The 15,274-nt window shown below is 40.8% G+C and overlaps 1 protein-coding gene across 1 annotated transcript; it reads left to right on the top strand.

The window, feature by feature from the left end:
• Positions 1-14,413: 14,413 nt before the first annotated feature.
• Positions 14,414-15,259, top strand: LOC138040596 (uncharacterized). The gene has a single exon (XM_068886293.1). It carries the CDS (start codon positions 14,414-14,416, stop codon positions 15,257-15,259), a length of 846 nt encoding a protein of 281 aa, XP_068742394.1.
• The last annotated feature ends 15 nt before the right edge of the window (positions 15,260-15,274 follow it).

The raw sequence follows: 15,274 nt of genomic DNA, 5'->3' as shown, positions 1-15,274 counted from the left end.
CCGTTTCTTCTCTTTCGAGTCCATCTGTTTTAATCATCTTCGCCTCCATTAGAGGGCCTGCACACTCACCCATTTAGATGGCAATATTTTATCTAGATGTTGCTGGTGACGTAACTGCCCCGAATCAAGGAAAATACGATGTGCCTTATAATGCATTCGTGCGAAGTCATTTGGAACATGCAATCTCACAATGGATGATCAAGCAATATTAAGCAAATAGAAGCTGGACAAAGTTGATCTGCGCGATTAGTGAAAAATGGTTGGGAGAAAACACAAGGTATGAATGTACTAAAAAATCTGGTCTGGCCTCCTCTTCAGTCTATTGCGGGACTGTTAAAGCCTGAATGAAACTAATTTGAGAACCCCTTCTTCCCTTGTACGAGGGCGGTGTGTCTTGGACCAATTCCGATACCCGACAAGAGAGCACTCCCCACCCCCCTCCCCCTTACCTCCGCCACTGTAGGTAAAGTAAAAACTCCATTATTTGAGGAAGCACTTTTGTTATTATTTATTGTTATGAGGATCTGTTTTTGATTTTTAAATCGCCTTTGAATCTTCTTTCCTTTTTTTCTTTTTTCTTTTTTTCTTTCTTTCCTTTTTATACTCCGCTTTATTTTTCTATCCTTCTTTCGTCCCTTCTTTCTTTGTTATTTCTACTCTCCTATTTCGTTTTCTTTCCATGTTTCTGTTTTTCTTACGCTCTCAAACTTATCTCTCTTTCCTTCTATTCTTACAGTCTCCTTCTTCTCTTGGCTTATTTTTGTTATATATTTATTTTGTATTTTATTAATTTATATTAAATTATATTGATTTATATATTTTATTATTGATTATTTATTTTAATTCATTTTGTTGTTGGTTTTTCTTTTATTCGACCAGTTTTTCTTTTCCTTTTTTCATTTTTTCATTTTTCGTGGTTCTAACCCGATAACCATGTCTCGATTTACTCGATCGTATAGCTGAATGTCGATTTACTCGATCGTATGATCGAATCTTGATTTACTCCATCGTACAATCGAATCTGGATTTACTTGATCGTATAACCGAACGTCGACTTACTCGATCGTATAATCGAATCTTGATTTACTCGATCGTATAATCGAATGTCGATTTACTCGATCGTATAAATCGAATCTCAATCACACAATCGAGTGGTATTAAAATCAAAAGAACGAATAGGCGGTTGGGTGTCATTCACAATATGCATCGAACTCGTTTCTTTATCGAGTCATCTTTCCCTCGTTTACCACAAGAGTTGAATGATCCCAAGAAAACACTAGTCCCCGACAAGAGTCGCGACCAGAGTCGTGATATTTGCGATTTGCCTGTGGGTCATAACTTTACACCTTGGGAATCGAGTGACAGCTAGCAAACACTAACCGTCTTGCGGTGTAAATAATTATAATATTTCAATGCGGGTGTTAAAAACGAACGAACCTCAAAGTTGTCTTTCGAAACCACTGAACCTTTGATCTCTAGTTTCTCAAAGCTTTTAAGCAGCGTAGCCATCATTAGTAACTAAAACCAATGAACTTTGAAAATAATTGGAACAAAAATTTACGATTCACTGAAAGTGTCGTGTGTGGTGTGAATAAATAAAACAATTTCCTCTTTACATGTCTTAAAACTGGACAACTTCCAGACATTAAAAGAAAAAAAATAACTTACCAATAGACCAAATACATATCCTAAACGAACTTGCATGCTTTATTTACAGAAAGTGAATTTCAAAACAGGCTTAACTGCTGAATACCCTGTCTATCCAATAAAGTTCTGCGTAGCTGGCTATGCGGTACGCAGAAACCAATAAATTCAAGTTGAAGTATATAATTTATTCAAGAGTATTTCTCGTTCTAAAGGCGTGACTCGCGAATTAAGGACGTTCGCGCCAAAATCTTCCTACGGTGAGATTTTCTTCATTTCTCGCCTAGAGTTAGGTCATAACGTACTTACTCCAAAAATGAAAAAAAAGATGGGGGTCACCGACTTTGTTTCGGAGAAAATGGCAGTGGAAAAATGCCTTAATTTCGAGAAATCAGTCATAATAGCGAGATGTAGGCTCATCTGCTCATCCATCGAAAATCATAAAAATAAACTGTTGAAGTGAAAGTTTCCGTGCATAGGTTTTTAGGAGTGAGACTTTTAGATAATTGTATGCCGCTAGGGATGTGGTAAACAGTAGAGTTCATCCTCGACGAGCGTTTTCGTAAGCTCTATCCGTTGCAACCACTACCGGAATTCGATGGCACGAGGAAAGAAAATGTTAAAAAAAGACAACTTCTTACGGTGAGAATTTTTTCATTTCATCATATTTTGTAGATAGTAAGTAAAGTAAGTGATTCATGATTAAAAAAATAGGGGTCACCGATGATCTGAACGAGTAAAATCGATGTGATTTTGCAAAGCTCTTGGAAAAGTTCGTTTGTCACGCTTTTGCGTGACCTGTCGGGCAAGGACTGGAACCCAAGAGAGGATCGATCGTTGAAGAGATTAAAGGTTTTTACCGAAAAAAAAAACCTTTCTGGAGCATAGCAACGAAGTTTTAAGCAGGGGTCATCTTCATTTGGTTGGTGTTTTGTATAATATCTCTCCATTGCCGTCATGCTCATCCTCTGGAGTGTGTTTTTTTGTGAAATTCAATCGCTGATTGTTTCCACGCAGGTCCGCACTATTCAAGCGGACGAGGACGAAAATTCTGCTCAATTTTCACGAAAGTAAAGGAAAAGATCTTTAAAAACATGCATTCACTTTGAACTTAAGTTCGTACGGTAATAAAAACATTAAAAAGAAACAGCCCCATTAAATTTACGCAACGGTTCGTCCTCGAGTTTTCCAAACTTTCAGCCTCTAGTCTACTCGATCAGCTACCTTTCCCAGAGCTTTTCCATCCTCCCGCTCACTTCTCTTTGAAGTTTCATGATGATTCGGAAATAAATGTGCCATTATTTTGCCGGCCTGGAATTTTTTCCTCGGCGTTTTTGTCGCCATGGTATTTTAACTGATGCTTGAAAAATTTGTATGAAAGTCAAGTAGACTAGTGCACGACTGATAAAACCTCGCGAATATCAGTCGTGCAGTAGTCTACTTGATTTTCATAAATATTTTAAATCAATTTTGACTGATCACGATGTTCTCTGATCCAACGCTGTGCAAGACTTATCGTGCACGGTTTTTGCAAAGGTTTTAAAACCTGAACTTCACTAATGCTCGAAGTAATGCGTGACATATTACAGTCGCGTTACCTGCGCAGTAACGTTGCGCACAAACAATTAGCGCGAACGTCCTTAAGCAGTGATCGATTGATATCATGTGAAGAAAATAGCACTCGTTTACTGATTAAAAGCCTAAGCACTCTTTTAACATTTTAGCTTTTAATTTACAGTTTCGGGTTAGCTAGACTTTTCACGAGATTAACTCACTGCGTACCGCGTACCCAGCTTCTGATAGCCTTCCATCTTGAATTGATTATCTTCCGCGTTCCGCGTTTACGCGTAGACAGACTTCATTTTGAATTGATTATCCATCAAACGAAAGAGGAAACGGATCCTGGCGCAGTTCGATCAACTTTACGTGCTCGAAAACGAAAAGATCATAGCTAAGGTTAAGTTTTAAAAGATGGATGTGGGTGCTCTTACGGAACGAAAGAAAGTCAATGTTGCCACCAGTTTTCTGAGGAAGCTGTGCTTTCAAATGTAAACAGTTGCCTGGAACTGTCACATGGAGACCTTGATCTTATTGTGCTGGCAAATATTCAAGCAAAAGAAAACGAAGATCACGTTGCAGTTTTCTGTATCTCAACCGTCCGCCAGTTGTTTTTAAATCTTTATGGCATAAGCAATTCACGGTTCCGCACAGTGGTCTTTTATATGTGACAGTCAACGTCGCACGGATCGAAAATCCAGCGTTTTTATTAGCCAACTGAAGAGTAATTGTCTTAGCTATTTTTGCAGCACTCGCAGTGCGCGTCAAAAGCGGAAAGTAGGTCATAAATTAAAATATCAATAGGCTTGAGTTATAACTAGACAAGCGAGCTGAAAGGGAAAGTTAAAGTACGATATTTCGAGTACGTTAGACATTTAAATAAAGTTCCTTTCCTTTTCATTAAACACAGTTCTCGAACAGAAAAAATCTAAATATACCCGAACTTATTTGCACATTTCATTAGATTAGCTTTGAGTCCGTCGGTCAAAAGTTAAAAACTTAATTAATTGTAACATCAAAAGATCTCTTTCTCTGCGCTGCGGTGCATTCAGGCGAAAGGAAGTCGAAACGCTTTTTTCCGCGTAAAATTGCAAATAGCAACAACGCAATCGTTAGATTTATAGTAAACTGCTGCTTTTTTCAGGGCAAATCTATGCTTAAATTTTCTATTTTCGAAAAAAATTGCTAAAACCAAAAAAATCGGGGCTCTTCTTGAGGACTCGTGTTCTCTAGCTTTTCAGTGTTCTTCTCTTTTTCCAATTTTTCGCAAAATTTGCAATTTTCGCAAAAATCGTTTAAGTCGCAAACAGTCGCAACTCTTGTCGGGGAATAGCGTTCTCTTCCTTTTCTATGTCAAGAAGTTGTGTTCTCTAGCTTTTCACTACGGTCCAGCGATTTTTGTAATTTTTCGCAAAATTCGCAAATTTTGCAAAAATCGTTAAAATTGCAAAAATCACTACTCTTCTCGGGGACTAGTGTTTACTAGCTTTTCAGTGTTCTGCGCCTTTGCGTAAAATTCGTTAAAATCGCAAAAATAGCGACTGTTGTCGGGGACTTGTGTCCTCTAGCTTTTGAGAGTTCTGCGATTTTTGCAATTTTTCGCAAAATGCGCAATTTTCGCAAAAATCGCGACTCTTGTCAAGGACTTGTGTTCTCTTGCTTTTCAGTGTTCTGCGATTTTTCGCAAAATTCGCAATTCTGGAAAAAATCTCGACTGTTGTCGGGGACTATTATTCTCTAGCTTTTGAGTGTACTGCGATGTTTGCGATTTTTCGCAAAATTCGCAAGGTGCACTTCAAGCGATAAACTCAGTTGTACGACTGCCAAACCGGAAATGGAAAGCGAACAAATTTAGAAAGTCTAACAGAGCGGGAGAGGGGCTCTTCGAAACGATGCATCTTCGGCAAATGGGTCGCAAATGTTGAGGGTTCTCGTTCGGGGCCGACTAACTACGAAGATGTCTATGTTGTGGTTTAATTTTCCTCTTGGTTGAATTTTTATTAAACCAGCTTATTTTTTTCTAATCAGTTTGTTTTTTCAAACCAGGAATGTAATTTTAAACCAGCTTATTTATCAACTGTCTGAAAAGGAATTTTTATCTTTTGGGGTGTGGCTTAAAAATAGGGGCATGGCTTTTGAAGGGTATGAAGACAAAACATCATCGGTAGATTGATCTCTTCCACCTACCTTTCACCTTTCCCTTCTTTCCCGATTATCCTCACTCCAATTTCCATTCATGTGTTCATTAGCCATACCCCAAGGACTACTACTGCCAACCCTGTCTACAAATCCTGCTTACAATGTTTCGAACCACTGCCCTTGATGTATCGCCCAATTATACTATTCCAGAGCCGCCGCGCCCATAAATGTTGATACGAACAATTGTTATTGCGTCCCAAACTTCCCTCGGATAACATTTGTAGTCATTTACATAATCATAAGCGGGCAAATGCAGAAAATAGTCTGCGATGTATTATACTTCATTGTAATTTTTGCATTGAAGATGAAGAAAAAAGACCATTGTCCTGAAATCCCAGGAGTCATATCAGAATATTCATAAAAACCGAACAGGACTTATTTTTCATCGCAATCTCCTACGAACTATGGCTTCAAACTAGACGACAATGGGCTATTTCCGAGTTGCTGTGCATGGTGTCATCATCTTGGAGAAACTGCTTGTAAAAAAAAAACTAACCAGACTAACCCTAAATCACAGTTATTGAAAGCTAACCGCTCAAAAATGGGTCCTAAGACTTAAAAACTGTTTATGAGAACTATTTGAAATGGGTGCTTAGACTTAAATACTGCTTATCAGCGCTATTTGTAGCCAGCCAGCAGGCTGCCTTCTGCAGTTATCATACACCATAAAGGGAAGAAGAAAAACAAGAAGTTCGAAGGATTATGTGGCACTGAAAATTTATAAAATGGAAAAGGAAACGCCCTTCATCGAAATGTGCTCCTTGCTCAAATTGTAGAACTTGAAGGGGAATGTGCCAAAATAATCAAAAAAATTGGATCTATCACCACAGGCGACTCAGCAAAATTAGAAAAAACCAAATATTTTATTTTATAATTCAAAAGAGCCTACAAAATGACTTCTGATAAATAGATTATGAAAGCCTTTCTCTTGACTTTTCAAAGTTTAGTTTTTACTTGCTTTTGATTGTTACGAATTCAAAGTAAACAAAAGATAGAACAAATAACTAAGCAAATTAAAAATCAACAATATGTTACACAAGAAATCCACACAATGTTGAATTATTCCACGTGTATTTCCACAGTTTTTAACTTAACTGTTTAGCTTCATAACTTTTTCAAAAGCACATGGTTCTCTCTCTGACGTCACATGACGTCGCATACAGTGTCCAGTCCTCTGGCGGATTTCTATATCTAACACTCCCCCCTAACTTAAAAAAGAATATCATCCATGACATTTGACTTGCAATACAGAATAATTCTTTACAAGAGTGGTAGCTTTTGATTCAGAATATTCCTTACTTCTTAAATCCTGGAGTGGGGTGATCAGGCCCAGCTCCTTACAGACCACTTAATCTCTTAATTCATCTCTCCATACTGGCGTTCACGATTCTGTAGTACAACGACTATCTTAAGACAGTTTTCACAGCATTCACATAACGAATGTTTAAATACACTTAGGTAAGTACAACAATGTAATAGGCAAAAAAAGAAAAACTGTTTATCTGCACTGGAATGACTGGTATGGCACTCTCCATTGTGGCAGCTGTGGTACTACTGGCTGGGGCATCATATGAGGCACTATCATGTTCGCATTCCAGGACATCATGGGTGGTACCGGTGGAACTATGTAGTTCAAGGCTGGTGGTAGCACACAGTACTGGTTCACTGGCAGTTCAGGTATGTAGGGTGTTGACGGTGTAGGTATCCCGCACTGCTGTATTTCTGCAAATGGACTGGCACGAACCTGCTGCACGTAAGTTGGTTCCCCAAGAGTGTCATAAGTAAGGCGCTTTGGGCCCTGTCTCAGACGCTGAGGCCGGCCTATGTTGCCAGTATACTCTTGTTCGACCATCTCTCCACCATCTGCTTGAGGGTCCTCCATAACGGTGCTTCGTTAGAGGTACCAGCAATGTTAGCTTCTGTTCCCGTTTCACTTGACACCTCACCAGCAGGAACATAGGTGATATCTGGTTGTGGTTCGTCTTTCCTTGTAGACTCTACCTGTATCTGTGTTTGGTCATTTCTATCACGTCTCAGTGGGCGGTTACCGCATGAAATTTCTGGAAGATCGTCTTCGCTGTCACTTCCGTCCCCTTCGTGTACCAGTGGTTGGGTGTCATCACAAAAGTAAGGTGCCGGTGTTCTGCTCTTTCTTACAGGAGGGAGGTCCTCCCACGGTTTCCCTGGCAACCAGTCACAAGGGAGTAAGAGGTTTCGATGTAGAGTACGGCTAGGTCCCTGACTTGATTCTGGCCTTACGTCGTATACTGGGCTCCCCTCCCCCTTTCTTGCAACGACCAGATGAATTTGGTCTTCCCAGAACGCACGGAGCTTTCCTGGTCCACCACGAGGAGTGAGGTTGCGTACCAGGACACGATCTCCTACTTGCAGCGCTGATGATCTTACTCGTTTGTCATAATTCTTTTTCCCTCTCATGGCACTTTTCATGGCAGATTTTGACGCGAGTGAGTAAGCTTCTTGCATGGCAGACTTCCACTTGGTAACATACTCAGCATGTGATTTGGCTCCCGTTTCCTCCTCGAGATCAAACATTACATCAATTGGCAGGCGAGGATTACGACCAAATAAAAGAAAAAATGGAGCATAACCTGTTGACTCATGGACAGTGCAGTTGTATGCGTGAACTAGTTTATTTACATGGTCTTTCCAGCTGGATTTGTGAGTTTCAGGTAGGGTTCGCAACATACTGAGTAACGTACGGTTCATTCTCTCAACCAAACCATTGCCCTGTGGATGGTATGGAGTAGTCCTCGAATGCATTACTCCAGAGACTTCCTCAAGCCTCTTGAACAAACGGTTTTCAAACTCGCCTTCCATGTCATGATGGATTTTCTCAGGAAACCCAAAGCGAGGGATGAAATCATTGAAGATCTTGTCTGCAGCGGTAATAGCGGTCTTATTCCTCGTTGGGTACGCTTGCGCATACTTGGTAAAGTGATCTACCACCACCAGAATATACTCACCGCCTCCGGAGCTCCGCTCTAGGTGCACAAAGTCGATGGAAACCATTTGAAGAGGAGCCGTTGTTGTAATTGGCTGTAATGGTTCTCTTGTTGGTAGATTTGGACGTCTCTGTTTTAGACATCGGCATACGTGATGGATAAAGTTCTCTACATCTCTCCTCATGTGTGGCCAATAAAATCTCTCTCGAGCCAGAGCTAGCACTCTCTCAACACCAAGGTGGCCCATTTCTTCATGGAGTTCACGGTAAACGGTGCGACGAAATTTCAATGGGAGAACAACCTGCTGGTTACGATAAAGTAACCCACTCTTCCTGTGTACATGAAACTTATGCCACTCGTTCAGGAACTTACGAACCAAAGGTGATTCTTGGTACTTTTCCTTCACTGTCGGTTTGTGGTTTGCTTTGAGTAATTCAAGGACGCGTCCAATGTGAGGGTCTTCTTTCTGTGCTTTCACTAAATCCACCACTCTTACTTGATTGCAAGATGCTAATGACGGGGCGTCGACAAGATGGAGTTCCTCTTCTTCATCAGTCAGAGCTGTCAGCCATATTGAGTCCCCATTTGACAATGTCTGGACTGCAGAGATTGATGCATGCAAGCTTTCCGGAGTTAACTTCTCAGTACAACTGTCCATGTAGGTGTGGAAGTCACGGGGCAATCGGGAAAGGCTATCAGCATCAGCATTCAACCTGCCTGGTCGATACCGTATTTCAAAGTTAAAGTCTGCGAGCTCTCCAACCCACCGCAATCCTGTAGCATTTAACTTAGCAGATGTTAACACATAAGTCAAGGGATTGTTGTCGGTGTATACTACAAAGTCAGGAGCGTAATAGAGGTAGTCCCTGAACTGTTCTGTCACTGCCCATTTCAATGCTAAGAATTCCAATTTGCCAGAGTGCATGTGGTAGTTGCGTTCAGCCGGGGTCAGAGTCCTAGAGGCATATGCAATTACTCGGGTAGAACCGTTCTGCTTCTGATACAATACCGCTCCCAAGCCATCCTGTGATGCATCGGTGTGTACAATGAATGGCGCATTATAATCTGGGTATGCCAGTAGAGGAGGTGAAGTTATTTTACCTATTAGGGTAGCCAACGCAGACTGGTGCCTGGGTTCCCACTTCACTGGTGACGAAGATGGTAACTGTCCACTACGCAACCCTTGGTCTCTGTCTGGTTGAGGTAGCATTCTTTTTCCCCAGCAGGTCATGATTGAGGAGATCGTAAACGGGTTTTGCTATTTGTGCAAAGTTTTTGATATGACGGCGGTACACCCCAAGTAGACCCATGAGTCTTCTTACTTCTCCAACGGTCCGCGGTTTTAAATTCTTCATTGCAATCACTGCATTTGTAGCTTTGGGATCTATCCGGTAACCGTCTTGAGAGATAATTCTTCCAAGGAAAGACACTTCCCGTTTGAACAATGCACACTTTCCAGGCTTAAGCTTCACACCATAACTCCTCAACCGACGAAGAACTTTACGGAGATGTTCAATATGTTCCGAAAATGTTTCTGAGAATACAATTACATCATCTAAGTAGGGGATACACATCTCGTCACGCAGCTCGCCAAGACAGTTCTCCATAAATCTTTGAAAGTTTGCGGGCGCATTCATGAGTCCGAATGGTATCCGCACCCATTCGTATAACCCCCAAGGTGTAATAAACGCAGTTAACGGTTGACTTTTCTCGCCGATGAACCCCTGATGATAGGCTTTTCCCTGATCCAAAACACTAAACCATGACTTGCCTCTTAGACTGTCTAACGCTTCCTGGATCCGAGGAATAGGATGCCGGTCTGGCACTGTTTTCTTATTTAATTCTCTGTAGTCTATACATAACCTCATTCCGCCATCTTTCTTGCGAACACAGACAACACTACTTGAGAATGGCGATTTGGACTTCCGGATGAAACCTCGGTTCAGCAAGTCTTCAACGTAACCTTTAACTTCTGGGTAGAGTGGACGGGGTATGGAAATGTAATTCTTCTGCACTGGCTGGTCACTAGTCAGTCTAATATCCATCTCCAATTCGGGAATGCAGCCGACATCATCATCGTTCGTTGCAAATGCATCCGCTTCTTCAACCAACAACTGTCTTGCCTGCTCCTTTTGTTTTACCGTCAGTCCACTCAAATCAACTTCAGGTAACCATAGCAAGTCACTCTCAATCCGTTCAGCCGGTGTATCTTTTTCACAAGGCGGTCCCTCGCATGGGGTCGGTGTCTCAGGGTCCTTAAACCTGACTTCAATAGGAGTAACTGACCGGACCAGCTGGAGGCGCCCCAGGACAACTCTTCCAGGCAGGGTGATATCGTGGTTTGTGTTGTTGGTCACTGCGACTGATAAGATGGTTGCATCACCCTCCTTCACAGTGGTAAGGGATTCGTGGACTGCCAATCCTGCAGGCCAGGTTGTCAACTCATCTGGCTCAAAAATGACAGGGGTCTTACGGTAGATTGGTCCAGTATTAGCACGACAAGGTAAGTGAACCGTCTCCCCTGCAGGGACAGTGTGTGGCTTCTTTGTAGATTTAACTAGACAAAGTTCATCAGAATTGGTAGTACGTATTAGGCTTATCAACGCTTGTATGTCACCACTTTTACTCGTTTTAAAGCTTCTTAACATCCTTCCCAGTAATGCATCATCTTCTTTGCCTTCAGTATTCTTGACCATTAATTCTATAACATTAAAACCAATGATGGGCTGCTCAATGTTCTCCATTGTCACCAAGAACGGAACCCTAGTTTCTGTCTCATTTTCATTTGTTAACCTTACACCAATCTCTACCCATCCACAGTAAGGGATATTCGTCCCATTTGCTGCTTGCAAACTTATGGACCCATCTGTACCAAGTAAGTGTTCAATATCCCTTATTTTGACTGTTGGTAGTTGGCTCTTCAGGAAATCTACTGAAACAATTGACACTTGGGCTCCTGTGTCCCATAAAACTTTTGTAGCCATGTCATCCAGGTAGCAATCTACCAAACACTTTCTTCCCACCAGCTTAACTATACGTTCCTGTTGCCTGGGAGAGATGTGACTAGCATACACACCTCTGTCTTCTGTCTAATCGTGAGTGCTCTCATCAAAAATGACTGCGGGTCTTCATTGGGCAGCTGGGCAATGTTTGTTAGAAGCTGGTAAAGTTCTGTGGCATTTTTCTCATGAAAATGGAAGCGAAGAATCTTACGCAGCCTGGGCAGGGTTAGGTCAGTCATGTTTTCTAGATAGCTTCTTAGTTGCAGGCCTGGCTGTATAGCACGGACTACGGCACTAACTACTTCCTTATCCGAGTATCCCTTGGCAAGCCCTGATTCTATTTGGGATATTAGAGCTTGATAACCCAGAATATGCTTTGCTCAACCCCTTTAACCGGAAACTTAATCGTGCCTTCGTCCTTCACTGAGTCAGTAAGCTCTTCTTTCTGCATTTTTACCAATTTTTCCACGACTTGTTGCTGCTTATACTCTAATGTACCCAGCTCTTCCTTGAGTTTCTTTAGGTGGCCTATGTTTTCTAATTCTTCTTGGCCGTAATTATCTTCCATTCCCTCGAGTGGCGGTGGGCCCAAATGTGCGATTAACCCATCGACATACTCAATTTGATCATCGTCACACAAATCCTCAACTGAATCCTCAATTTTTCGTCTGATGGCCCGAATAACACTTAATTTCCTCTTGCCCTCTACTGCCGACTTTTCAACTTTAGCATGAAGAGCAAATTCACATAACCTACTCAAGTCCAACGACAAAATTTTGCGATCCAGGAGAATCAGTTTCTCTTCGGCCATTTCGCATTTACTTATAAACAACACGATCACAAACCAGCATACATAAAATCCAATAAAACAGCGTTCCTACCTTCCCTGTTCTCGAATCCGCGTCCCACTATCTTATGACCAGCCGTCCACACCACATATTCCCTTAAACTACAACCCGTTGCATCCTGCTCGACAAAACGTTGTCCATCGAAACACAAAATCGAGGTGTAATGGCGGCGATACACTCAAGTCCTCGTACACAGTGATCAAGCGACCATCCAAACAGTTAATAAAACCATCCAGTTTCTTCCACAATTTCTCCCGGACAGGCCCCCAAAATGTTACACAAGAAATCCACACAATGTTGAATTATTCCACGTGTATTTCCACAGTTTTTAACTTAACTGTTTAGCTTCATAACTTTTTCAAAAGCACATGGTTCTCTCTCTGACGTCACATGACGTCGCATACAGTGTCCAGTCCTCTGGCGGATTTCTATATCTAACAAATACATCATGTATGTTTCAGTTCTTTTATTCCTTAGAAGATAATTAAATATTGTTACCCCCTGCCCTCCTAAGGGGGTTCATCAATAAGCAATGTCCTTCTAAAAAGCTCTGAGAAAGAAAAGTAGAATCGGTTATCATGAACAATATACCTGTTGAGGCTATTCCTCAACAATAGTTTCCTTATTTATTAGTCCATGCCAATCCTTACGATATACCGGCATGCGGCGGGAGCTGATTTTTGTTTTGATCGTGATACTTCCAACCGCGAATCGATTTGTGCTTACTGTAGTGACAGTGTTCTCATCAAATGGTGAGTAACAATTCGCTTCCCGTCAGTTGTTTAAATCAGAGTGTAATTCGCAGTTTATTTGTAGGTTTTTGCAGAGTCTTCTTGTCGCTTGTTATACCAGATGAGAACAAACAATTGCAACTGCTGTGAAAATTGGGTGTGTCAATAAATCGACTGTTGTGTTCAAGATAGCTTCGAGCGTGTACTTATTTCCCTAACATCAGTTTTTGTAAAAACCATTTGGATTTTATTGCCTATGCTTTTTGGTGGGACTAGTGGTTGTCTCGGTGGTGAAAAATTGTGTGAAAACTAACTTGATTCATCGATCGCCGATCAAAGCTGAAATACCGTTTCGCATTGCGTGATGACTCAGGAAGGAATACTTTACGAACGATTGGAAAAACTGGAAAGGTCTCGCAGAGGACATTTGTCGACAATAACCCATGTGAAACTCGGGCGAAGCCTTGTGATCAATCAATCAATCAATCAATTTTAATTTAAACTCACACAAACATTAATTTACAGTGTTGGAAAAAGAAAAATAGAATATACATATGAATATTTACAAATTAAATATTGAAGAAGATACATAGTACTAATGAAATATTACAATTGTGATTAAGAAATAAAATGTTAGGGGAAAAGAAGAAAGGATAAATGGTAAACAAACAGTTTTAATGCAAAGTTGATTGTGAAGAGTTTGGGACACCTAAATAGCTTATGAAACTAATCGAGTAGGTGCCCCAAAGGAACTAAATTTATCAGAAGGAATACAGAGATAAATAGACAATTTATGTTAAAAGTATTTCTTTAAGATCTAACTATCCAAAAAATAATAATAAATAAATAAATAAATAAATAATAATAATAATAATAATAATATATATATATATATATTAATAATATTAACAATAATAACTTATCAACTAAGAACTAATAATATTATTATAACTGTCTATAATATTTTGTTTTAAAGTTTTACGAAATCTAGAGAATGGAGTTATCTGCTTGATAGTAATTGGAAGTGAGTTCCAGAGGTTGGAGCCAGTGTAATGAAGAGAGCGAATACCATATTGGGTAGTTCGAATTGATTTTATAAATAAATTTTCATTCAGTGACTGACGTGTAGGATACTCATGTATAGAGGATATCGGCTTAAAAAAATCAGAAAAACATGAAGGAACTAGATTGTGAAACCATTGATAAACAAAAGAAAGGATTTCTGAATGAATTATATCATTAAATTTTAACAGATTAAGAGATCTTAACAATGGTTCTGAGTGTGACAAGGTTCTGAGAATGTCAAAATTCTAGCTAATCGCTTTTGCAAAGTAGTGACAGGCTTTAAATAAGTTGGGTATGTTAAACCCCACACTTGGACACCATAGATAAGAAAGGGATAGATTAATGAATAATACAGCATAATAAGGATATGTGAAGGTGTATGGTGGTAAGGTGTATGAAGGTGTATGAAGGTGTATGGATGTATTTTCGTCTGTTTCAATAGCAGAGCGATCCATATTGAGGATGTTGGTTCGTTGGAAACGGAGGCTTTTATTCAAGCATTACGCCGATTCATTTCAGTGCGTGGGAGTCCTAAGAAAATATGGACGGACAATGGGACGAATTTTACGGGTGCTGAGAAGGAACTTAGTCGTTCAATTCAAGATTTGGATAATGGTATAATCAGGAGAGAACTGCACAGATATGAGACAGATTGGTACAGGTGCGCTGTTCCCGAGTGGCATTTTCAACCTCCTACAGCAAGCCACATGTCGGCCGTCTGGGAGAGGCTCATTAGAAGCGTGAGGAAGGCTATGAAAGGTGTTCTTTCTGGGCGGGACACCTTGCGTACCGTCTTCGCTGAAGTTATGTCTATTTTAAACAGCCGTCCTATGTGTCCCGCCAGCGATGATCCCAACGATATGGAAGCTCTCACCCCCAATCATCTCCTTTTACAGCGACAAAACCTGGTCATGCCTCCCGGTGTCTTCACCAAGGAAGAGCTGTACACGCGCAAACAGTGGAGACATGCGCAGTTTCTTGCTGATTGTTTTTGGTCTCGATGGCTTCGGGAGTATGCACCTACTTTGCAGCATCGCCATAAGTGGCTCCTGAAGAAGAGGAATCTAGCTGTTAACGACCTCGTTCGTATTGTCGATAACAGTGTACCACGATGCCTTTGGATGTTGGGTCGTGTAACCAAGGTGTTTCCTGGCGAAGACGCATTTGTGCGAACCGCAGAAGTCAAGACGAAGAACTCAGTGCTTGTCCATCCCGTGACAAAATTGTGCCTCCTTGAAGAAGCACCGTGAACTCTTGATCAATGA

The sequence above is a fragment of the Montipora capricornis genome, chromosome 3 (assembly GCF_036669925.1).
Source record: "Montipora capricornis isolate CH-2021 chromosome 3, ASM3666992v2, whole genome shotgun sequence".
Taxonomy (NCBI): Eukaryota; Metazoa; Cnidaria; class Anthozoa; order Scleractinia; family Acroporidae; genus Montipora; species Montipora capricornis.
This window is presented reverse-complemented; position numbering and strand designations above follow the sequence as displayed.